The sequence below is a fragment of the Curcuma longa genome, chromosome 9 (assembly GCF_044706935.1).
Source record: "Curcuma longa cultivar G26 ecotype Majalengka, Jawa Barat chromosome 9, ITB_CL_G26_1.1, whole genome shotgun sequence".
NCBI lineage: Eukaryota > Viridiplantae > Streptophyta > Magnoliopsida > Zingiberales > Zingiberaceae > Curcuma > Curcuma longa.
In genome coordinates, this window is record NC_133869.1 from 10,067,282 (window position 1) to 10,092,900 (window position 25,619).

The 25,619-nt window shown below is 38.8% G+C and overlaps 2 protein-coding genes and 2 pseudogenes across 4 annotated transcripts; 3 read left to right on the forward strand and 1 right to left on the reverse strand.

The window, feature by feature from the left end:
* The first annotated feature begins 3,184 nt into the window (after nt 1–3,184).
* Nucleotides 3,185–4,019, forward strand: LOC141834327 (uncharacterized; annotated as a pseudogene).
* Nucleotides 4,020–7,647: 3,628 nt separating this feature from the next.
* On the forward strand, nt 7,648–10,523 carry LOC141835108 (squamosa promoter-binding-like protein 12; annotated as a pseudogene).
* Nucleotides 10,524–15,519: 4,996 nt separating this feature from the next.
* Nucleotides 15,520–21,928, forward strand: LOC141834975 (uncharacterized). 2 transcript variants are annotated; one of them, XM_074722379.1, is made up of 15 exons: nt 15,520–15,793; nt 16,248–16,375; nt 16,460–16,531; nt 16,604–16,717; nt 17,969–18,037; nt 18,119–18,175; nt 19,355–19,408; nt 19,478–19,540; nt 19,950–20,012; nt 20,230–20,394; nt 20,482–20,637; nt 20,907–20,987; nt 21,070–21,131; nt 21,223–21,353; nt 21,603–21,928. In XM_074722379.1, the coding sequence occupies exons 1-14, from the start codon at nt 15,625–15,627 to the stop codon at nt 21,311–21,313; spliced, it is 1,344 nt and encodes a 447-aa protein (XP_074578480.1). In that variant the 5' UTR covers nt 15,520–15,624; the 3' UTR covers nt 21,314–21,353; nt 21,603–21,928. The 2 variants fall into 2 exon arrangements, with proteins under 2 accessions (XP_074578480.1, XP_074578481.1); XM_074722380.1 differs by having other exon boundaries at nt 16,463–16,531.
* LOC141834977 (protein CHLOROPLAST IMPORT APPARATUS 2-like) lies at nt 21,888–24,075 on the reverse strand. Of its 2 annotated transcripts, none has more exons than XM_074722382.1 (3): nt 22,555–24,075; nt 22,197–22,367; nt 21,888–22,118 (listed from the first exon to the last, which is right to left on the reverse strand). In XM_074722382.1, exons 1-3 carry the CDS (start codon nt 23,572–23,574, stop codon nt 22,068–22,070), a joined length of 1,242 nt encoding a protein of 413 aa, XP_074578483.1. In that variant the 5' UTR covers nt 23,575–24,075; the 3' UTR covers nt 21,888–22,067. The 2 variants fall into 2 exon arrangements, with proteins under 2 accessions (XP_074578483.1, XP_074578484.1); XM_074722383.1 differs by having other exon boundaries at nt 22,203–22,367; nt 22,555–24,020.
* Between the last annotated feature and the right edge of the window lie 1,544 nt (nt 24,076–25,619).

The window sequence follows — 25,619 nt, forward strand, 5'->3', positions numbered from 1 at the left end:
CGCGGTCTCGGCATGCCTCCCGCATCCCGTGTCGACCTCATGATGCGGGTTCAGCATGCCTCCCGCACCGTGTGCCGATCACATGACTTGGTCTCAGCCTGCTTCCTATATCCCCCATTAATCTTCGGCACGTGATACTTATTTGAAGACGTGGTTGTTCCGCTTAAATCGGGAAAACAGAACCAATTCTTATGTAACAACAAAAACGAATATATATCAATAGACGAAATCTTTCCAGAACGGAACTAATTTGCCCGAATATTTCTTAAACAGTTACTAATATTTCAGAAACCAACTGCTATAAAAAGGTAACATATGCCCATGGGTATAGGTACACACACATAAACCCTAGTTTTCCCAAGCCATTCAAACTCCTTCCTTACATCGAATCATAATTTAAGCGTCGGAGTGGTTTGTCGAGAACCCCCCTTCCGATGTCATTCTAACCCTCTTTTTTGGAGTGTCTTATATGTCTTTCTTCTTCTTCTGCAATCTCATCACAGGAGCGTGCATGTCAATAGGCCTTGAATCAGCATTTGAACCCTCCATGGTGTATTAGAACATTATATATGAAATATTAGTATATTAAAAAATTGAATAATCTAGATGTAGTCTTTTCTCTTCGTTACATATTAAATAAATTTAGAATACAATTCATCGTATTTTAAATTCAAATTTTGATTTTTTTTATTATTTCTTTAATATTTTATTACTGCATCAAAATACTCTTTAACAATTTAATTAAATTATTTGAACTTAATTAAATAATTTTATTGTAGTTATAGTTTTAATGTAACTGCGATTGAAAATCAACAGAGCATTTGAAATATTTTTCATATCTTAATTTTTAAAATTAAATAATCTTTTAATAATAAAAAAAGATAATTTTAATTTTTTTATCCTAAATTTAAACGATAGAAATAAAAATTAAAATGTCTTTTTATTAAATAGTGCTTTTATCACGACTCTCTATCGTTAATGAATATAAACGTTCATCATTATTGACTAATGTTATTGCTCCTGACCTCCTCCTGAAACTTCGCTCCCTTTTCGCCGAACCCCTACTTCTAACTGCGAGCTATTTAGCTCCATACTAGTTTCTTGTCATTTGACCTCATACTTAATTTTGGAATACCTTTTTACTCTGATTGATTTTTCGAACATTGTATGACTCCGAACCTTATTCTTGAATCATATTTTCAAATCCTGGAAACAGCCTCTTGCCAAAGACAAAGTAAAGCTGCGTACAATGGATCATTTCCCCGGACCTCGCATGGCGGGAGCTTCGTGCACCGGACTATCCTTTATTCTCCTTTCTTTATTAGTCTCGCCAATGGACGATCCATCATTGATAATCACATATTATTATAGAATATTAGTTATAATATTTTGAAAATAAATGGGGTTGAAATTATAATTCTCTATGAAAATTGAGTTAATTTTAAAATTTGAAATATATTTAATTAAAAACTACTATAATGCTAACTTAATATAATATTTATTGTGCATATGGATTTGATATAGCCGGTAAAGTATTTTAAAAAACAATTAAGAAGATTAAGTTTAAATTTTAATAGAAAATGAATATTCAAAAAAATACTTCGATTAACTTCGGGATTAAATTAGTGAGAATTATTTTAGATTATTAATATAATTATATTTAGATTTAAATTAGAGTCATTTTCAAATAATTAACTAACTAATTGACATCACTTCCAATCAAATAGTAATAAATTTAAATGGTCCCTACGCTATAGTGCAATGATAAAATACTTTCAGAATTAATCAAATATTTATGGATTAATTCTTAATTTAATTATGACGGTTTGTGGATTATTTTTTTGGGAAAATAACGTTGGAACATTGATGGTAGAGTGATGTACCGTTTGCGCTTTTTGATTTTACTCTAGTGATCGATGGAAACTTTTATGGAATCGGATGACTACTTTCAAAATTAATCATTTTGAAAAGTTAAATATTTAGATTATAAAAAATATATAACATTTTCAAAAATCTATAAGAGTAAGCGCACATTTAACAAATCCAAAAGTAAAATACACTCGTCCCCTCATGCTGCACTGCACCACTGAACTAGGGTTCTTAAAAAATTACGATATATGGACTACTAGACCACCGAACCACTCATGCTTCCGGATTTACTTGACGGGCGAGCGTAAGATGTGGATACCTGAGTTGATTTCTAAATATACATAACTTATATTTTAAATTTATTCGATAAACAAATTAGGGAAAGATCACGTATTTCTAGAGTAGTTGGGCGAATTTAAGACACTTAAATTATAAAAAAAGTAAAATATATATTTTTTAAAGAATTTTATAATACGGATTGATTTTTTTTATGGAAAAATAACTTTTAACGTTGATTGCGGAGCAATGCATCCTTTGCGTTTTTTTATTTTACCTTGATGATGGATAAAATTTTTTTATGAAATCGAATTAATCACTTTAGAATTGAACAATTCGAATAGCTGGATACCTGGATTATAAAAAATATATAATATTTTCAAAAATAAGTTTTTTCATAAATTAGAACATGTGGGCTACTAGGCCACCAGATATGCTTCCAAATTTACTCAATAGACAAACTAGAGAAAAGTCGACCATCCCAAGATTAATTGGCCCATAAGGCGTGAATACTTGAGCTATGAAAATAAAATAAAATACACTTTGCTCCTATGAATGTGATGCAATAGTAAAACATTTAAAGGGAAATAAATAAAGAACTACAGTAGTAGAGATGAATAGTCAACCTCTAAATACAAAATTATTGGGTTAAAGAAAAAGAGTTGAATAATATGCCAAATATATTTCATATTTTATTTATTTTCTCTGTATTAATGGAAGAAATTCCTTAATTTAGATATTAGACATCGCCGGCAAAAATAGCGATCGTGAAATAAATAGTTGCGGTGGTTGTTCCTCCGCCACCGCCTTAAATAACTCGATCGATTCGCCGGAACAAGTTCCAGACGTACGCAATCGACCAAGTAGTTGTAGCGGTAGCCGTTCCCGTTCCCCCTTTCCTCTCCGCCCTCTTCCTCCGGCGGCCGCCTTCCGCGGCCGCGTCGCATGAGTTCATTTCTCCGGCGACATATATGATCTGAAGCAGGGCGGGGGGATAGTTACTTCGATCGGGAGCAGTAAATAAATACATTTTTGATTAATGGAGAATAGCAAGGTGGTGCGTCAGCTGCTGCAGGTGTCGTCTTCGTCGGAGGGGGAGACGGACAAGGAGGAGGAGGAGGCGGTGCCGGAGTTGGAACAGAGGCCGCCGACTTGGCTGGATTACTTGGCCGACGACGCCATCGGCCGCGGCGGCGGGGCGCTAAAAAGAGGCTCCTTTCGAGGCAGTTGTCGATGAGGGAGACGAGGATGGAGGCGAAGTGGGAGAACCGGCGGCGGCAGATTTTGGAGAGGAGGAAGTCGGCCAGGGAGCCGGTGGCGGAGGCGGCGGCGGTGGAAGAGCGGACGAGGAATCTGACGGACGAGGACATGGACGAGCTGCGGGGGTCGATCGACCTCGGGTTCGGGTTCAGGGAGGAGGCCGGCGGGAAGGACCTCTGCGGGACTCTGCCGGCGCTCAACCTCTACTTCGCCGTGAACCGTCAGCTGTCGGACCCGAAGCTCGCGACGCCGCCGAGCCCCGGCTCCACCGGAACCTCCTCGTCGTCGACGCTCGGCGGGCACGCTAGCCCTCGAAGCCCCGCGAACGAACACGTGGCGGCTGACGATTGGAAGATTTACAATCCAGGTTCGATTCTGTTAAAAATCAAATCTTTTTACAGTTCTGCCATCGTGGAGAGTAAATCGTTTTTTTTATTCAATTGGCCCCTGTAATTTCAAAATATTGCATTTTAAGACTATGCATTCACTTTAAAATTGGCATTTTGATTATTTTGTAATTTTACATTTTTATAGGGGACAGTCCACAACATGTTAAGACAAGGTTGAGGCATTGGGCACAAGTAGTGGCATTCACTCTAAGGCAGAACTGCTAAATTTCGATCAAATTTATATCGCATTTGCTCGGGAGGAAGCGAATCTATTTCTATCGACAAGTGCTCTAAGATTGAGATCGTGTAGTGATAAAGTCGATTGCATCAACAACGATATGAACTATCATTCCTCCTCCTCCTTCGTATCATCTCTATATGACTTCTCTAATGCGTTAGAGATGACAAGTATAGACGATGACAAGTACAAAAGTTTACATTATATGAGAAGGAGAAGGAGAAGGAGAGTAATGGTCTCTAAGGCAACGCTAAGCACAAGGTCATTGAGTGATATTGTTGTTTTCGATTCCCTTCCCCCTTGAGACAGTAAATACGACATAATAGGAGTTGATCCATTTTTTTGTTATTGAAATTATTGTTAAAACACTTATTTACGCGAATGATAACCTCAATTGTTCGTTTTTAGAAGATGAATTTGTAGTTTAATTTTTTATTAATAATTTCTCGTCTACTTATGCCTCAATGAATAATTTTAAAATTATACGAAAGCATAAATAATAACTCAAGTATGCATAAATAACAATATAATTGAAAGAGGCACGTGTTTGAGGAAGCAAAGCACTTTTTGTTTGAGGGGCAGACTTATTGAAATGGGAAAAGATCGAATCTTAGCAAAGTTGAGGCAATGCCCTCTCTCGTCGTAACTAACTACAATTTCTCGATTACCTCCTGATAGATGATCGTAAAGTCGATCGTGTGAAACCACGACATATTTCTTCTTTCATTGTTGAAGAAGAGAAAGCAAAGCACACGTTGGCAGCCACGTAGGCTGCCTACGTGGTCCAAGCACAGCCACAGTGCCCTGCCACTCAAATGGGGCGTTGACCATGAATCCGCAGCTTGTCGTTGACCAAAAGGTCAATTTGACCGTCCTCCGACGTTGTCGCTGGCGTGAGTCCAGCGGTGAGCTTGCGACTTTGTCTTTCTCTTAATCTCCACTCCATCGTCTCCGAGCACGACCATTCACTGCTGCCGTCGCGAGTCCAATCGAACTCACCACCGACGGCAAACTTAACCGGAAGTTCGCCGGCCGCCGTTAGGGTCGTGAATCTAGGCTTTGCTTTCCCTTTCTCCCTGGTTAAATCGTTTTCTCTTATAATTAGCACAAAATAACTTCATGCTTCATTCACAGTTACAAATTGTATCAAAATTAATCGATTAGATTGGTAATGCGCCGCCATGAACGGAGCGGAAGACGTCGTCGACGACAAGCACGCGCCCGTGCCGGTGCCGGCGTCGGCGCACATGATCTTCCTCACCACGAAGACAAGCTGCTCTTCGGGCACCACTGGTGCCTCCAAGGACGCCATGCTCACCCGGCCCACGCCCACCGCAACCTTCTTCTTCTTCTTCCACTTCAACGCGGAGCCGGCCGGCTGCTCCTTTTCCACCGCAAGCCGGTGGGCGGAAGTTGGGAAGGTGAGAAAGTTCGAACATTTTGTTTCTCGGGTAGCTCGTCCAATTTATTTATTTTCCTTTCTCTCCAATTTCCACCCAAGTAAATGTTGGAAATGTGAATAAAAAGAAAATAGAAGAATGAATAAGACCTCATGTAGAGGAGATTTAATTTCATATTGATAGTTTAGGAGTAACTTGGTTGATTTATATTGTATCATAAGCATGGATATTGTGAACAAATGCATGGGAAGAGGCTCTCTCTAACGCGTGAGTGTGTAGGGGTGCAAATCCAAGATCCGGATTACACTACCTGTAAGATTAATTGTGTGCGAGTGTGCATGTGTCGAATGTCGGACCAGTCAAAGTATAATTTGTCCTAAACCAATATTTTGTCATCCCGTTCAATTTTTATAACGTATAAATTAATAGACAAGTTAATTATTGACATTAAAACGACCGAGTATTATTGCTGACGTTTCAAATTAAGCTATTAATCGTACCATTAATCTCCAATTAATGAGAGATATATTGCAAGGTTATAAAAGAGGAAGCGATGGGAGACCACAGATAGAGTGTTCTCGATCCTAGATTTTCTTTCCTCTGCTTCCCTCGGTGATAGATAGCCTTTGGGTGTAATCGGTTCGCCTATAATGATCGTTTTGCTGGTCCTGCTGTTGTATTCTGGGAAACAGATGCTTGTCGTGACCTCTAAGCACCATCAAAGGGGACGAATCTGTTTTAAGAGAAACTGTGTTGAATGCAGGTCTCGACATCATTCGTATCGGCTCTCGGCGTTTCGACACTCGACATCACACTTTCGGTATCTCAGCACTTGACGTCACGATCTCGATATCTCGGCATATCGGCACTTGGTGTCTCGGCCACTCGATGTCTCGGACTTAGCGTCTCGACCACTCGGCGTCTCGGACTCGACGTCTCGGCTCTCGGCGTCTCGATCACTCGACGTCTCCGACTCGACGTCTCGACTTTCGACGTCCCGGCCGCTCGACATCTCGGACTCGACTCTCGACACTCAGCACTCAGCTCGGTAAATCGACTCTCAGCTCGGTACTCGACAGTCGGCCACTCGACACTCAGACTTTTGGCAGTCGACTACTCGACGCTCAACCACTCAGCTCGATAACTCGGTCACTCAGCTTGATAGTCGGACTCGGTCACTCAATTTTCTTGGGCAAAGATTGACAAACAGTAAATACGGAGCTGATCCCTTGTCATGACGACGTCACGCCGCCCTCACTGGCTCGGCTTCGAAGGGGGACCAAGCAAAAGGTGGCAGCTTTCTCTCAGCGCTAGTCCGGTCCCCGCTTCCGCCAGTTCGAAGACGACTCCGATCCCACTAACGCCACCGCTTCCCGCTCCCCGAGACGACCGTGGAGCATGGGACAGACACAAGTGGCGAGCGGTCCAACGCCCCGAAGCCCAAAACCCTAGTCGCCTTTCCGTTTCAGATTCGGTAGAGTCGGACAAGGAAAAGAAGGTAATTAACGCCTTTCCCTGCTTTCTCCGAGAGGAATTCTGCTCCATTATTGGATTTGAGTGGACATTTGTTGCCTCTTTGCTCAAAGATTGGATCTTGCGCTTGCCCCCTTTCTTACCAACGTGGAGTTGTAGGGATAGGCTTTTTACCTAGCAAAAGTAGATGGTGGGGCTTTATTCCGATCAAGTGGACCACAAAACGTGCCCTCTGGGATCAGAATTCCATCTTTAGGCTTTACTACTTCGATCATGCGCATTGCGTAGGTGTGTTGTATCCAAGACACAATGGATGATGAATGAAAATGATCAAACAAAGATGATTGAGTTTAGTTTGCTTAAGCTACTGTATGACTTTGTATCTTTGAAGATATGTAGAATCATGTATCTGACCCCTAGGAGGAACCTCATATGTCAGAAACTCATGTGTTTAGTTCACTCAGCCATTGCAGGAACTTTACTCATCTACATAGCTTGGCTTATTTGTCTTCCATGAAAAACTAATGAGAAAAGTGAAAGAGTCAAATGTATACCTTTAAGGATCGTGGTTAAAAGATCCTATATGAAAATTTGAAAGATATGAAGTGTTTACAAGTTAATTTCTCATTGAATTTTGTTTCATGTAATCCTCCTTGATGGCCCGATGCATTGTAAAACTGCATTACTCGCGTAGTAGGACAATCATTTAACCATTTGCAACTTTGATAGGAAAGGACAGAATGAACATAGCCTTTTTGGTGGGCCGCTTGTCTGAATTATAGTTTTGGAAGCAAAGTTGAAATTGTTGTCTTGATTAGTCAAACAACTAGCTGGTGGGACATGCTATCTCTTTTTTTTTTTTTGAGATAATTCTAAATCGCCGAACATCTTTAGCAAATGCTTAAATCGGTGAGACAAGTTCACATGCTTAAATTGTATAGCTGAATAATGTGTTTAAATCTGAATTTGGGGCTCTCTTCGGCGTCATTGTGTTTACTGGTGAAGCTAGGAAGGAGGTTAAGCTCTGTTGTCTAAGTATGTGAAGACTAGGTTGTCATCTGTATGATTCCGGCCATCTTGATCTTGTTATTCAGATCATCAGGTGTCTATTAGACTTTGTATTTCTGATCTGATCCGATGTCTTGCTGTTTGTTATGATTTGCATCAACATACTGGTGTTTTTAAGCACGGTACAAGTTGAACCTGGTCCGTAGGTTGGAACTTCTTTCCCAACTGTATTTCTTGTACTCCTGTTATTTCTCAAAGAGCTAAATTATCGTCTGGTGATCTGTGAACAGATGTGTCTTTTACATTTTATGGTCATCTCGAGATTTTATTCAGTTGAGTTCTACTTTTTTTTTGCAATGGATTGGACTTCAAGGAAACCTGTCCAATGGGATTGGGAAACTTTGGGGCTCTTTAATGGTGAAGAAGCCGAACTGTCTAAACCTTCAAAGGATCCTAAATCAAAACGGGAGAGCGGCATAGCCATTGGTACTGATTATGCATATTCAATGGGGATGGCTGTGTGTTCTAGCTCAGAAATGGGTGGCTGTTCTCTTCGAGGCTCCAATTCAGCGACTGCTGATTCTTCGAAGGCAAAGAAGAGAATACCAGAAATCAATAGGCCAGTTGAAGGACTCCTTCATAATCACAGGGTTGTCAAATCCAAAACCTCGGATCCCTGTATTGGGACTAACATCGAGAGTTCCACTTCTTCAAGTTATATCATCAACTGTGTTTGCTAAAAAATCAAGGGTGGTTTGCGAGAAAAGTACGCTGAGCACATCCTGCCAAGTCGAAGGCTGCAACATCGACCTCACTACAGCTAAAGATTATCATCGGAAGCATAGAGTTTGTGAAGACCATGCCAAGTCCCCTAAGGTTCCTGTTGATGGCCAAGAATGCAGGTTTTGCCAACAATGTAGCAGGTTATGTTTTCCTTTCCTTGGTGTCAATTTGATGTATCTAGATTTCTGGTTGCTTAGTGTTTTCCTCATTAGAAGCTTTGCGCTACTCGCAAACACAATCATGCGTCTTTACGAGTTCCTTTAGTGCGGCATATCCAAATAATGATGTACATTTATATTTTAGAGTTCAGTTTAACATTTAGTTAATCCCTTCCAGAGAGATTTATTTCTTAATTTGTATAAACACCTTGGTCATCTTCCAGATTCCATGCTTTGTCAGAGTTTGATCAGAAGAAGCGAAGTTGCCGAAAACGCTTATTTTATCACAATGCACGTCGACGCAAGCCACAGCTAGGGACAACCTCATTCAGTTCTCCAACACTACCTGCTTCTTTCTATGGTACTCCATTTTATATAGTCTCAACATTTTGAACCTAGTAGCTTTGTTTGACTAGCGATTTCTAGACTACGGTAGTTTCATATTGTCTAATAAATCTATGACTCTAAATCATGGTTTTATTCTCTTTACTATGTGTATCTTTGGCAATATTTGAGTACCCATTACATTTTTGAAGTTGTTTTTGGAAGAAGCTTGAATCGGTAATACCGATATTTCATGAATACCAAGGTTTCAGATACTAATCCATCACAGAAAGTAAATCCTACAGAACTAGATCTTTTAGTGCATTCAAAGAATCCATTTTTTATGATTCCAAAATGGTTTCTAGAACTCAAAATCCTTACATCCGCTGTATTTGATATTTCTGTCGTATGTTTTCGTAACTTTTCATGTGTTTTCTAAACTGAAATAGTGGTCTATTCAGATGTTCAAGCTCCATTTAGTCAGATGACAAGCAGGGCAAGTTCGATAAGGGATCACTCAAGCAGCTTACAGCATACCCAAACCGGTGAATCTTCGATGAAGTCGAGTAAAACGAAGGGCGTTAAAAGACAACTTAATCTTCCTTCCGGTGGTCTATTGTTTAATGGTTCAGCAGTTAGCCATAATATGGGCTGGCTCTTACCGCACCGAGTAGCAACTGCAGAGATCCTCGATCAAGGTAATCATTTGAAGGGTGAACTAACAGTAATCCGCGACTACTAAACTTCAGTTAAACATATGATATTGTCGATTTTTTGGTAGATCTGCCTTGTGCTAGTGATTAGTTGCTATAAGTAGACAGCCACACTTGTCGACTAACAGCTGACATTTTGCTAATGACTGTGAGATCATCGAATCACCTTTAGCTTTCGTATCACGAATGGACTATATATTGTTCATCTTCGTTAAGATTTGATCTGATACGAACCTCTGTGATACTTGCAGGCTTAGAACCGAATATTGCATTCGACTCAGACGGAGCACCAGATGTTCGGAGTGCTTGCTCTCTTCTGTCAACTGAATCTCATACTCCACCAAACAGAGGAACTACTTCTAATGCACAGTTTGCTTATGCAAATAGCAGCAACGATGCAGCTCGTCCCACATTCCAGCACCCGTTGTCAAAGACATCCTTTGGCACGGGTTTCTTCGACTCCGGTCGACCAGGTTAATGTCTCGGTTGTTCGATCTACATAGTCCTGTTTATGTCCATGTTGAATCACCTTGCTTGTTGTTCGATTTCTGGGATCGGGGAATCTCTTCACCTATGAATTGGATCACTTTGTAACTAAGGAGAAAGGAAACACTCTGTTAATTTTTAGCTCTGCTGAATTACTTTTCCTATAACATTGAAAGCTTGAACATGTTCTTCCTTCAAGCTAACGATAAACATGTTGGAATACAATCAAAGTTCCACATTGAAAATACATGGAAAAGATTTTGAGGTTATAAGATGGAAAATATCTTATTGGTACGAAACTTTTTGGATAAAATTCAAAAATAAAATCATAAAGATATTATACCGATGATGTCTTTCAGCTTCTCCTTTCAAAATTTGAAGTTAGTGTCTTTCTCTTCCATGGTGCCTCCCAAGGACCTTGAGATCACTAGGAAGCTTATGCACCTTGGAGAGCATTAAGCAGTTTTATGCCAATGTAGAGGAGGAAGAGTAGAAACTCGACACACGGGCTATCACTCAAAGTGTCGCAAGGTCGACTAGCTTACCGTCCACAAGAAGAGGAGCAGGGAACACAGAGTCTCAGCCCCTTCGATCGATATGCAGCAAGTTTGGCTTGTCATAAACTATATGATCGATCTGTCGAAATCAATGTGGTTGTTCTTAGTTGAGATCATCTACCGATGAATCATCGGATACTTAGCTTCTATATTGACGAGATCGCATGAAGCCCACGAGCAGCTAGAGAAGACGGTGTTCCTGTAGAGCTTCAAAGAGTATTAGAATGGAGGTTAGGGGTGCTCGGGGTGTTTTGGTTTAACCACTCCGATATTCAAATTAGTCGTCAATAGGAGATGGAGAAGAACTGAAAAAAATGGAGTACCAAGAAGAAGGCTAAAGCGTGTATTTGCATCAGTGTACTTGTGCCCGCAAGAAGCGGAGTTCTTTTATAGAGTCATCCGTGGAGATGTCTTATCAATAATAAGGAATATATCCCATCGCGGTAAGGGAGGATCTCATCATCCATTCTTAGTCTGTAAAAGATCATACTGTATTAAATATGATAGGTGATCTACTATTAAATATTTTACCATTCCACTTATAGCTCAGGCGGTTGTTAGGCGGGTTGAGTGAAGGAAATAGTGATGATGAAGCAAAGCTACTTGGGTAGAAGTGCGGACTCGATGAGACTAGGCCCACTGAGAGGTCGTTTGTTTGGGAGGTCACAAAGTAGATCGGACATGGAACTAGTCAGGCATGGAATCGATCGAGCATGGAGTCAGTCGAGCACGAAATCAATCGAGCATGGAGTTAATCGAACCATCCGATTGTTATTTCCACCTCGATCGGATCTTAATTTTTTTTTTTTTGGATGAAGATACATCAGCCCATAACAGTGGTGATTAAGGAGCCACCTTCCAGTGTTGCGTACTCCAATGACTTACCTTTCAATGTTGCATTTTTAAAAATTAATTTTAATATATATATATATATATTTATTTATATTTATATATTTGTTTTCTTAATTGTAACAGAAAACAGATATTGTTATGTTAGATGTAAAAAAATAAGATTCAAAACACGGTTGTTAATACATTTTAATGGATAAAAATCAGATAAGCATCGTTTGCAAAATCGTCACGTGTGTATTTCATTTTCAATTTGATTTTATTCTGAAACTACTACAACTAAAAACTATCAAATAACTACTGTAATACATAGAAACTATCTAATAATTATTACAACATATTTAAAATAAATTTAAAATTCAAAATTTACAACATGTGAAAGTTATCGAGTAATTACTACAACATATAAAAATTATCCAGTAGCTCCTACAATATGTATAAGATGAATTTAGAATTTAAAATCTAAAATTTAAAATTTATACGGTATAGATATTATCTAGTAGTTATTACAACACGTAAAAATTATGTAGTAACTACTCTTACGTTTTTAGGATATTTTATCAAAATATTATTTATTAATTTATTAAAATTATTTAAATTTTATTAAAATCATTTAAAAATAGTTATAGAAATTATTACATAGCTATTACAATCCTAAATTTAAAATTTTAAATTTTAAATTCACCTTAAATACGTTATAGCAGCGGCTGGGTATCTACCCGATAACTTTTATATAATGTAAATCTTAAATTGTAAATTTATCTTAAACATATTATAATAATTATTAGGTAGTTTTTATATATTGCAGTAGTTATGAGTAGCTATTTAGATATTTTTGAGATAAAATCATTGATCATTTGAAAATGGATACTGATTTGATATTTCTAAGTCCTTGTTATTTTTATCCAAATTTAATTATGATTTTTGAATAACTATTTAGATGAAATTGTTATCGTGAAGATCTTATTAGATTGTAAGAGGGGGAATGATGGTCTAAGGACGTAATGTGCGCATGATATTATTGATGTAATAGTCAAGAGTTGAATCTCGTAAAAACTCCTAACCTAAAATTCATCATTTTTTAATAAAAGATAGAATCTGCAATGCCGGCTTTAGGCATAGGCTTTTAAGGCCTATGCCTAGAGCCCCAAATTTAGAGGGACCCATTTTTTTATATATTAATTATTATATATATATATATATATATATATATATATATATATATATATATATATATATATATATATATATATATTAAGAGAATAAAAAATTATTAAAATATTTTTATTGGATTTTGAAAAGATTTTGTAGAGATTTGGTATGATTCCAATATATTTAATATTATTTAATTTTCAAAATTCTATTTTACTAGTTTCTTTATATTTCTCTCCTTCATTCCTTATTAACCTAACAACCTATTTTGCTCATAACTTCAAACATTTTACTTATTTGATAGCTTATTTTCTCTCCTCAAAATATTTCCGAGATCATCACAAGGGGTGCAAGGAGAGGAACGATCAGAATAAAAAGTCTTTGTTACAGATTTTTTTGGTGATCTTAAAACCTAAAGGTATCGCCTTCGTCATTTCCCTGTCAAATCTTTTTTTATGTTTCTGTTAATTTCTTATTTTTTTATCAATGATTCTTATTGTAAACTTATAATTTTGTCAGTTCACCATACCCAGGGGCGGAGCTAGGATTTTTACCGAGAGGGGGCCATTTTTTAATATCGCATTGTCTTCCAATCCTTTAATTTCTTTGTGCATGTGATCGTGCATGGCTATTTATAGGCTTTAGGTAGGAATAGTATAAGTTTTAGGCGTTGACTTTAATTTGACTATTGCCAGGTCAATGACTTCTTTGAATAGAATAAGCTTTAGGAGTTATCTGTTTGATATAGTTGAATAATGTGGGGTTTGCGCATGCTTTTAGTACTATGGTATGGTCTTTGAATGTGTAATTCTTGACGGTTTCAAAAATTTTTAACTGGTTTTTTTTTTGGAATCCCTATCTTCTTGATAGTTTCACACATTATTTTCTGAACAATCATCATCTTAAACAGATCCAGCTGTTTGAAGACTACTATACGAAGTAGAAGAAACTTTTAGATGTCCAAGTGATTGGTAGCCCACGCTAAGCCTGGCAAGGGCTTTTGGCTGCACTAAATCTGCAGCATATGGACACTGCCTCTCCTTCCCAGAAGCTCACAGTATGAATTTAACTCACCACCAAAAAGATATAATAACACTAAAATTCAGATTAGTGGCATGGTTTTGAGCAAAAGTTTGAGTGTCTCTATTGTGTAACGATGCAGTTTTGTAGTTGCATGCATTGTAATGTGACCCGAGAAATGTAGTTTCGATTGAGAAAGCCAGACTTTCTCATTTTCTCTTGTTCGATATCTTTGTAATGCCTACGGTTGTTACTAATTGAAAATGTGGAGGTAATGAATGACATTGGTCGAAACTTCAGAATAACTCATGATTAGTCTGTTTATGTGTCCGTTAAGATCTGCTATGGGAATTACTGGATGTGGTCTCGTAAACAATAAATTTACAATTTTATAAGAAAATTTTCTCGACTAAATTAATCTTGACAAGCAAACTTCAACCTAAAAAGGGGTATATATATATATATATATATATATATAGGAAAAGTTAAGAGATAAATTAAATTTCATAAAACAACATGAAAAGGGGTGTGTGTATATATATATATATACACTGTGTATATATACTCAAGAAGGTGGATGGCCAGGGGAGGCGACCGCCCCCAGGCGCCCCCCTGTGGCTCCGTCCATGACCATACCTATTAGTGTAGCTTCAATGGAAATTTTTTTTTCAAAATTAAAATTAATAAAGTTTTATTTACGTTCAACTATGTCTCAAGAAAAATTAAATAATTTAGCAATGTTATCCATTGAAAAAAAAATTATTATTAAAACTTGAATATGAAAATTTAATTAATAATTTTGCATCTCAAAAATTTAATTTTATATAAAAAAATTATTTTTAAAATTAATATTTTAATTTATTTTTTAAAAAAAATTTAAACCCACAAATGTCAGTTTCAAGTCTGAATAAAAAAGGGTGAGAAATTTTTTTTAAAAATAATAACAATTATTTTTTAAAAAAAATTTGCCTAGGGCCTCTAGGAAGCTTGAGCCCCCTTGCGAATCTGTCATCTTAACGATTTTATATGATTGATCCTATGATTATCTATAAGAGGTAAATCGTGATGTTGTAGTTTGCCCGACGAAAGAAAGAAGAGCAGAATGGTGTTTCTGCTGGCGAACGCGTGTACGGTTTCTGTTCATCTGATCGACATCGGACGGTCTGAGTCGCACGACAGGTAGAGGCTCCCGACAACTTGCGGAACACTGTCCTGTGCCGACGCGTGTCAATTTTTTTGCCACATCGCCGTTCATGTCGAAGGCGACTCCTTTCCTACCCGTACCCCATACCTGAAGGCTGAAGTGGAGGGATCAAAAGTGGACCCCACTTAATCAACCCAATCAAATATGAGGTAGAATTGGATGGTTCTCAAAGGGTCCCTGTATGATTGATAAATCACCCCAATTTTTTATCTAAACGACCAAGAGAGAGGAATCTTGTGGGCCCGGATACTTTATCCAATAAAATAATGTAACAAGATTCGGGTACGCGTTGAGAGTAAGTTAAATAATTATTCAAACGGAGTTCTAGCCTTTAAGGGTTTCCGTTCCATCTCCAGCACGTCGCTGGAAGAAATTCAACACTGCGCTTCAGCCTTCGGATAGAAGGGCGGAGGCGATTGGTTTGCTTCCTTCTCGTTCTCCCTCGGCGGCGAAGTGGTCTCCATCATGCGTGTTTCGACGCTTTTGGTAGTTTCGATTGCGATCTCCGTCCTGTTCATCGGAGTATGGACAGACGCAGCGGTGAAGGAGGAGGTTGTCGTCGTTGAACACGACGCTTCAGATTTGGCGCTGAAACTGGATTTGGAACAGCTTAGATCCAAGATCCGGGCCCTCGGTCAGCGCCGGTTTTGAATTCGATAACATTTATAAAGTTAGCGATTCAATTCATTCAGTTGCTAGGGATCTGAGAATTAGTGCAGAGGCGTCCTTTTTTTGATTTTCTAGTCGGAGATCTCCTTCCGTATTTATCTGCTTTTTGTCTATCTGCCTTCTGGTATTTATTTTCTCTGGAAATGGAATGTTTTCGTCATGTTAAATATGTCTGCTTGGTAGACCATAAGTTCGTGTTTTCTCCTGTATCAGGAGAAATTTCGATCCTGATATAGCTTTTCTTCGAGTGTCTTTTTTTTTATCAATGATTTTTCTTCTAAAAAATCACCAATGTCAGTAAGATCCTATCGCTACCATTTCTGTGTCCTTAAATTTTATGACTTCTATGCAATATGATAATTAAAAAAAGAATCAAAAAGGTTATATGTGGTTGCGTTTTGTGGTTGTTGTTATTGTAGAATCTAGTATTGCGGATACAACACGTGATTTGAAGAGCAAAGATGAGAGTATTGCCCGCATAGGAAAGACGATTGAAGAGAAATCAAGAACAATTCAGTTACTGCAAAGTGAGATAGAAACAGTGCAGGTTAACTTATTATAAAGAAGATGTTCCTTTTTTCTGCCTTTTTGTTTCTATGCATCTTATGGTTTCGAATTATGGCTGGTGTAGAAGAACGGAGATGGGCATGCAGAGGAGCTTGTTAAAAGAGCCAATGCTCGAGCTGATGAGCTTGAAAAGCAGGTTAGGAACAATTAATTCAATCATGAAATATTTTGTGGATATATCTTTTTATGACGTGTTTTGTTTTTGCAGGTGGAGAAACTTACGAATACAATTCAGTTGCAGAACAAAAGAAGAGCTGCTCTGGATGCTCTGGCTCATGAAGCTGAAAAGAAAGTGCAAGAACTTCATCTGAAATTGGAAAAAGTAATTCGAGACAACTGTTCATTATCTGTTAGATGCAAACATCAGTTCCCTGTTGCCTTTCACATTTCTATTTCATCATGATGCACATCCACATCTAATCAAAGACTATTTTTTTGCTTATTATCTCTATGTTTGACAATCAAAAGTTGCCACATGCTTTTTGAAACACCTAGAATTTGTTGTCTTCTTCTCTGGTTTGATATTATTGTGTATTTCTTCTTCATATTTGCTGTTTTCTTTTTTCTCACTTTGCATAGTAGCATGTTTGATTCGTAACAATTTGAGCAATATTAAAAGAATAGTTTAGCTTCATGGACAAACATTTTTGTGATCAAGGATTTTGTATATCAAGATTTATCATTTGTATAAGAATGAACAGACAGATATTATCCTAATGGTTGGCTGGTTAAGAGGATAAAGGGCTTTCTGATCATGTGCAACCATGATCTGATCCTTAAATAAAATTCTAATGTCCAACCATCCTATATTGGAAAAAGTTAGTGCGCTAAGATTAGAATGTTAAGATGAATGTATAGATCTATTAGGGTAGACAAAAAAGAATTATTTTACAAGCAGTTAGGTATAAAATGGTATGGACATGTTGAATGAAGACAGCTAGAGAAGTTGATCTGTTAAAAATGTGATGGGCAAGACATTTTAATTGAAATAGATCCAACTAACAAGGTCTACTAATAATGTTACTTCACATAGAGCTTATTGGTAGGATAAAGTCGATGCATCCAATGCCAGATAGTTGAGACATGCGTTCTGACATTCTGTTGTATTTATTTTTGATCCAATCAACTTTGATAGTTAGTTTCTTTTAGTTAGGTATACATTAACTTCGGAATGTAGTTTTAGTCTCCTATATGTATATGAGTGAATCCTACATGTTTTAATCATAAAACATTTTCCATTTGCATGTCTACTTGCTATGTTCATTTTCAAGCTTCCATATGTAAATAAAGCTATTTTATTTTCTTTTGAATGACACAATCTGGTTCTTTTGTTAGTGCAGACTCAAGTTTGGTCTCTTAAATGATCTGGATATACTTGTGCATTATAACCTCAACTACCAGACCACGAATAGTTATAGTTTGGACAAACATGTTTGCTATCATTATGTTAGGACCAAAGTTTTGGTCATGTATTCTTATGAACCCCTAGCATATATCAACCACTAGCATGTAAGTTTGTTCTCCGTGCATTATCCCTACTGCTTTTATAACTTTTACCATATATTCTCTGTAGCTCCAGAAGGCAAATGAGGCACAAAAGCTTAGGATAAGTAAAACTGAACATGCCCTTCAAGTGGCAGAGGTTTGTGATATTGTCTTCTATTAACCACAATAAAAACTTTTAGATACTGAGTTTCTTATTGTTTACTATTCTCTGCTTTAGGAAGAGCTTATGAGGGCACAACTAGAAGCAACAACTAAGTCAAAGGTGTTATCACAGGTAATAATATTTTTGTAGACAATTGCAGTAGTATCACACACATTGATCTTTCGCCAGTCTATTTTATCTTGTTTGATAATTCTTTTATAGCAGTTTGAACAACAATTGTTTTCTAAATAATGTTCCTGGACTATCCATCATTGCAAAATGTGCCGCTTGAATTTTTATTATCCTTGTTCTCTAAGTGAAGCTCTTTTCATAGCATATATCCATCAATGAATGTGTTCTGAAGGTATACATACTATTTAAGTGTTTACCGATACTTTTTCCCCCATGTGGATCACATTAGCTATATTAATGTAAAGATTACAAAGTTTCTTTGCTGGTTGATTTTGTTTCTTTAGCTTTATATTTAATTTAGGCGGTTGAAATTTAGTTGTGCTTCATCCTTTTTTGCGTATTGCATATTTTTTTGGAGGCTTGTTGAGACTGCTCTTTTGAATGTTTGTTGGCAAGCTCCTTGATTGAAAATGAAATCAGTTAGATGCTTATGTAATAGGATTTGAGTGTGGTGGGGGCACCAAAGACATCTAAGCACTTGTAACTAGTAGATAGTGATGCTTAGGAAGGGTCAAGGGGAATTATTGCTTTTTGAAATTTAGGGGGGGCTTAAAGGGATGGCATAAATTCAACTCTATATGCGATATACTTTACCCATTAGTATTCTCATCCTTGAGTTTGAATCTTATTTCTAGAATCGTGTGATGGAAGGATCTCAAACTATTTACATGTTTACACATTTGGTTTATGTCCACAAACATTGCAGGTGAGCTAATGTTCTTTTGTTATAGAACACATTTACATCTAATTTCTGGAACTCAAGACGGTCTTGCAACGATCATTTTGCTTCTACAATAGTTCTTTTCAACAATGAATGGAACTTTAGTTAGATAAGTTCCCCGGATCTGGGTATTTAAATTTATCATGTAAATTTGACTTAGATTCTGGTGCAGAGTTGCAGCTTCTCTGGTTTCATTTACTTGTAAAGTCCCATAGTTGTTTTGTACTTTTGCCAGCATATTAATATCGTTGTGTAGAGGAAATCGATCACATGTCTACTTTCCTGCAGCCGATATGGCTCTAATCACACAATCTTTATTATCTAAATAGGTAATCTATGCTAATGCTGCATGATAGATGAACAAGAAGTTCACTTATTTCATGTTAATTACTTTGAAGGTTCATGGAGCATGGTTACCACCTTGGCTTGGCACTCATATTGATCGCTATCAGGTGTATATCACGTTTGAATGTGATCATATAGTCAACATACAGTGGTAACTTAGATTTTTAATCTCTCAGGAAATTGTGTCAGCTCGTTGGAAAGACCATGCAAAACCCACACTAGATGCTGCCTTTCTTAAGGTACGTTTGTACTGTGTAAATTTTTTTCCATATTGGGATTTTTTTGCATATACATTTGATCTCAGGAACTATTATCTGTGACATATTTTAGGGTTATTTCTTTTTAGGGCCATTAACAGTTTCCTTATGGGGTTAGATTCATTTTCATCACTGCCTATCTGTGTTCTCCTTTCTCCTACTTTGCCCGTCTTGTTATCATTTACTGTGTTAGGCTGATGAATTGAGCTTGCTCACTATTTTTTTCTTTATGCATCAACTTGATTGTTTCTCATTTAAGTTACCTAGTGTATCCTTAAAAACATAGATGGGCGGTTGGTATTGGTCTATGTTACGTGATCATTTTTAGCCACACATTGGTAAAATTTAAATTCATTTAGGTTAAAGTGATTAATGAATTCATTTTTATCAGGTTTTAGAGAAAGCTGGTCAAGCAACAAAATGGGCAGAGCCCCACTTCGAGACAGTCAAAATTGTAAGTTTCTCAAGTCAATAGTTCAGCATCTTGTAGAATCAATATACTTATGTGTATTTATCATATGAACTGGAAGGCTCCTGAATAAGATACTGTGATTCTTTATTTCATCTTCAAACTATCAAATGTTTGAGTTGCACATGCATTTCAAGTTTTTGTTCTGAGTTAGTGAGTCTTCTATTTCCTAATGACCTACCTTCCTGCTGTCGCCCTGAAGAAATGGATTCCTGCCATTAAAGAGCAATGGTCACTGCTTGCCGCAAATTCTGAACCCTATATGCAAATTGTCTCAGCCAAAACTGCTGAAGTTTATCATGTGTCTAAGATTACTGCATCTACATATGCAGTCAAAGTGCATACACTTTTGGATCCTTACTTGAAGGTAAATACCCAGTACCTTAAATGTTTATTTTCTTTCTTGTTTAATTAATTGCTTAAGCCACAGGAATTTCATGCTCCATGTTACTAGGTGGCCAGGAAGGTTTCTAAGCCTTACATTAATCAAGTTGCTGCTTTCACCAAACCACATGTTGAAACGCTGAAGGTTGCTTTGAGACCTTATACAAAACCTATAGTTCGAACTTACAGAAAGTTGCACAAATCCACAACAACTTATCACCGCCAGGTACGTCCTTTATCTTCTCTATTTCAAACTTCTGTATGCTTTGATAGTGGCTCGATCCTGCCAACGATTGATCTAAATTTTAGTGGTGTTATATTGTCAATCTCGTCTCATTTTAGCAACTCTAGCCAGGAAATTTTAGGGGCAATTTTGGTTCTTTAGCAGATTCCTTTTTCGCGATTTTTGTCCCAGAGATTCTAATGCTAGGATGAATAGTTCCAGCAGCAAGACTATTTATCAGTTTTTTCTTATTCTATTTGATTTCATTGTAGGCTCAAGCGGGCATCTATCGATATTTAAAGACAAATGACTTTACAAAATCACTTGCATCTAAAGAGCTGGTTTGGTTTCTGGTATATCGCATTCTGGCTTTGTTTGATTCGATCTCCGAATGTAATCAGAATAGTTAACTGTTTAGCAATGATGGATGTGCAGGCTTCTGCATTGTTGGTTTTGCCTGTTTTCCTTGCATACCGACTCTTATGTGATATTTTCGGGTAAACTTCATTCTTTTGTTTCCTTATCTAGTGTATTTCCGTGATCACATTCTTTTCTGAAATCCTTATTATTTGATTGTACTTGCTCAAGGATCAACTCTAGAAAGACAAAAAGGCCAACACAAAATCGCGAATCAAACCACACAAACCGCAGGCCTAAGCGAAGGTATTATGACAAGTAGAGAATGGCAGTGTTTCCAGGTTATACTGCTTGCACCAAAGGTAACATTTTAGTTCATTTGCTTTCCTATCCAATTTTTCAAATGATCCATCGCCGCGCTTATAGTTGATAAAAGAGGTGTATCGTCTTGGCTTCGATATAGATCGAGATAATTCATTGCTCTTAGCCTCCAAATTATCACAAATTAACATTCTTAAACCTCTAGACTCACTAAATACTGTTTTTTGAGCAGATTGGAGATTCAAACTTTTCTCTATAGCTGATAATTGTTTCATTTTGTTTTAATGCAGATGATTGTACCGATCGAACTTATCGTTCCTTTCCCATCCATGGCGATCGCAGTGCAAATCTCTTCCGAGTTTGGAACATCCATTTTGCGGAGGGAATGAATTCAATCCATTACTCCGAAAAATTTTGCAGTGCAAGAGTTTCAGTATGCTTTATTTTCTCAAATCTTTGCATATTTATTCATTCATAGCTAAACTCATTGCAACAATCTAAGACGAAATTAACTATCTATATCTTAAGATGCACTAGATCGAGTCGCGAAGAAGGTCGAATGCCTCCTTTCGATAGATAAAACAAGTCATTGCGACTTTTCAATTATTTCAAAAACTGTCACAGAGTGTTATTGCAGATAAATTTTTTCCTTTCTAGTTCACTCTTCTCAGGGAAGAAGAAGAAAAGCCTCTTGACAACTACAAAACCTTTCAAAACTTTCCCCTCGAAAGAATGGTGCCAAATCATGATCGGTCTCATTGGCTCTCTTCCTCTATCGCTTCGAATGGCCTCCTCACGAACCTCCCCTGCGACACCAACACTCCAATCTTTTAGATCTGACACTAGTCAAAATCCATGTCACATAAACAAAGACAAAAGCTTACACTTGCCTTGATCCTCGGTCGTCGGTCTGCATTCGTCTTTCGCACCTCGTATCGGATCTTCTTTTCGAACAACCGGTTCCTCCTCTTCTCCTTGTACCTAAGAACACTTGCTTCCCTTACTCCACCCGCAACACCGGTGTCGAGAAAAAGATCAATGTCTTCCAATCTTGCCTGCAAAACACATTTTCCTCATATCAGAAATGAATCATTCATTCAAGATCAAACGAGGAAAGTCGTGATTTTTCAGCTATTTTTGGTGAGAAAATTCGAGTTCTTGGTCCCATAAGCATTGAACAGTGTTCCCGCGTGTTCTTGGATGTTTAAAATTGAAGTATCAAGGTGGGATTTTGATACTTACAAGAGCATCGGAAGCCGAATTAGGGGAGTCGGGGCCGTCGGAGAAGATGGAGCCCCGGCTGGACCATGATCGGAGGACGTCCTCATGGCTCAGCTTGAGTCCCAGGCTGGCCTTCAGCTTCGCCGGCGATGGAGTAGAAGCAGAGTTTGCAGTAATAGCCGTGGCTGCTGCTTCGTCGGCTTTGTCCATTTTCTTCTTCTTCTTCTTCTTCTTCTTATCCGATGTCATCGCCGGCGGAAGCGCCGCAGGTGGCTTGAAGTCCGGGTTGATGTCGCACACCAGAACCGCCGGCGACCGCCACCACTCGCCCTCGTCGCTGTTCCTCAACGCGCGCCGGAAGTTCTTCATGAAGCCGAGGCCAAGGTGGAATTTTGCGCCGAGTCTGTGGCCGATTAGGCTCCGGAGCAGGGGGTTCATGCATGAATCGGAGCGACTCGGTTCCCCGACGGCGGAACTCTTCTCGGCGGAGTCGCCGATGATGCTGTCGATGCCGCCTCCGCTTTCCTCGTCGAGGATGGACTCGGCGTCGAAGTCATCGTCGAAGGGGTCCATCGGAGTCGGCTCCCACGAGACGTTGCTCGCCGGGCTCGCGCACTCCCAGTCCGCAAGCGGAGCCCGGTGCTTGCGCTCGAGGCAGGCGTCTCCGTCGGCAATGGGGTTCTCCGGCCGTGGCTTGTGGATTAGGAACGCGGCGTCGCTCATGACCGGGAGGGGCGGGAGGAGCTCGTCGGGCTCCGGAAAGGCGGCGAAAGGCGAGTGCTTGGCGAGCTTGGCGGCGGAGAAGACGGTGGGGTAGACGGACGCGAGGAGGGCCGCCGCCTCGTTGTACGTCTGGTTCGGCCGCTTCCGGGGAGCTCTCGCCTTCTTGAACGACACCGCGCGCGGCGCGTTGCTCGATTCCGAGACGGTGGACGACGCCGACGAGGAGCGCGCCGGCGACGGAGACGTAGACGACGGCTTCGCGATCTCCAGCTCGAATCCGTACGCCCGCCCGCTGCCGAGGCAGTACGACGACGACATGGTTACTTACAACCGAGCTCCAAAAACCCTAAACCGCCATGGAAATCCTCCTCTCTAACCCTCAAACCCCCCAAATTTCGACCTTTCCCGACGACGGCGAACAGAACCGGAACACCAAATTGCGGCGGAGCTCGTCGAACCCCAACCTCTCCGTTCCCGGCGACGCCAAAGCTCGGAGCTTTGCTCCCCCCGCCCGTCCAAAACCACAAAATCTCACCAATTCCAGCCAAATCCACCAAGAACAGAGAACACAACCCAGAAGTCAATCCTGCTTTCCAACGATGAAAGTCAATTCCATCCCGAACGCGAGATTGGATCTGACGAGAGTGTGATTTAGCAAGAGAGCCTGAAGGGAAGCGACAACCGAGAGCTCCGCCACCGCCTCGGCCGCCTCTGCTCCCCCAGGACCACGAAGCTCCAACGTTCCGAGATTTCGACATCGAATCCGTTGGCTTCTTTAAGCTCGCCGTCTCCATTCGCTTATCTGCTGACGCGGCGGGCCGCCATTGGCCGGACTAGATTTCGCCGCCGACGTGGCCGGGGCGCAGTCTTTCACGTGAAGCGGGACGAAGGTGGATCCAGTGAGGAGGAGGATCGAGAATACGCCAGTGATTCGAGCCATTTGGATTTGTTTTGCTCGATCGAGTGGTGGATTTCAACCCTACGTTGCGTCGCTGGGATTCGATCGCTGTCGATGAGGAGAGAGAGGAGGTGGGAGAAGAACAAGGAAAGATTGCGCTTGGATTTCTAGATTTTTTTTTTTTTTTTGCTAAATATCTTTCTAATGGATAGATTTTTGTTTAGGATCCAAAACTAGTCCAAATCTTCCATCAATCGATCGACTTCGGATTTGCGGTTGTTAGTATATGCTTAGGTATTATTAAGGTGAATGAATGCACGATCGATCGGCTAGAGGGGGTGTCGTGGACACAACTTGATCTCGATCATTGATCAAACTAAGTTCAATCTAATTTTTAGATTCAAACGTAATAATGGACACCCTCGGGCTACAATTCTCACACAAGAACCACAAATAGATAACACGGTCGATTGTGACCGGACTAAGGGTTCATTAAGAGAATGATTAATTGAGGGTTTGGAATCCTAATAATATTTGAGAAACCCTAAATACACAAACAAAACCCTAGATATGATTGTTCCTTATCCTTTTAGTGTCCACTAGATGTTTGAAAAGGATAAAGACAGAGAGCATGAGCCAAAGGAAGGAAGGAAGGAGGGGGACCAAGACCAAACACCTTGCGATAATACAATCTCATATATGTCGATGGTTAGGTTATGATTTTCACCGAGATTTAGAGACGGAGCTGAGGGGGACGTAGTATCTTTCTGGAAACTTGTGATGGACAAAAGTTTACTCGGAGTCATATCATCACTCTAGCAAGGTAAATTTGAATTTTAGACGAGTCAAAGTCTTGTAAATATGTGATCAATGTATCCATTGAAATTGTATTACCCCGGCTTAAAAGAAAGAGATCATCTGTATAAGCTAAATGACCGTCTAAGATGCTACGCTATGGATGGAGGTTGAAACTTGACCGAGTTGTATTTTGGAATAAGATGTGAATATCAATTTGACAGCCTTCCAAAACAAACAAAGATCTTCTACACAATTCTACTTGAAATTGGCGGTTTCTTGATTTTTTTTAAAAAAGTTTTTTTAAAAAATAATTTAAATAAAAAAATGAGTAGATATCCAGAAAATAAATAAAGATTTTGCAGTGTTGTTATTTTCTGGATCTCTGAATCTGAATTTGCACAGGGAAAGTGCTAGAATGAGGTATTTGTGGGGCCATTTAAAGTTGTCTTTATTAATTATCTTATTTTTTAAAAATTAGAGTCATTTTTTTGGTAAAAATATAAAAGGACGTTTTTTTATTAAAATTGTTAAAGGGCTTCAATTTTTTTATTTATTAGCAAAATAAAATTCTATCCCACCCCAACTATTTTTTATTTTCAAAAATATTTTTATTTTGGATGATGTTGCAATAACTATTAGATTATAGCTACTGTATAGTTGTTGTAAC

What these genes read in the sequence shown, in the direction of transcription:
- LOC141834977 (XM_074722382.1), bottom strand. Translation starts at nt 23,574, where the DNA reads ATGTCGTCGTCGTACTGCCTCGGCAGCGGGCGGGCGTACGGATTCGAG. An exon ending in ATTCGGCTTCCGATGCTCTT is followed by an intron (nt 22,368 to 22,554) that starts GTAAGTATCAAA and finishes TGTGTTTTGCAG; the next exon opens with GCAAGATTGGAAGACATTGA. An exon ending in GACCGAGGATCAAGGCAAGT is followed by an intron (nt 22,119 to 22,196) that starts GTAAGCTTTTGT and finishes TTGGTGTCGCAG; the next exon opens with GGGAGGTTCGTGAGGAGGCC.
- LOC141834975 (XM_074722379.1), top strand. Translation starts at nt 15,625, where the DNA reads ATGCGTGTTTCGACGCTTTTGGTAGTTTCGATTGCGATCTCCGTCCTG. An exon ending in ATGCCCTTCAAGTGGCAGAG is followed by an intron (nt 18,038 to 18,118) that starts GTTTGTGATATT and finishes TCTCTGCTTTAG; the next exon opens with GAAGAGCTTATGAGGGCACA. An exon ending in CAACAACTTATCACCGCCAG is followed by an intron (nt 20,638 to 20,906) that starts GTACGTCCTTTA and finishes ATTTCATTGTAG; the next exon opens with GCTCAAGCGGGCATCTATCG.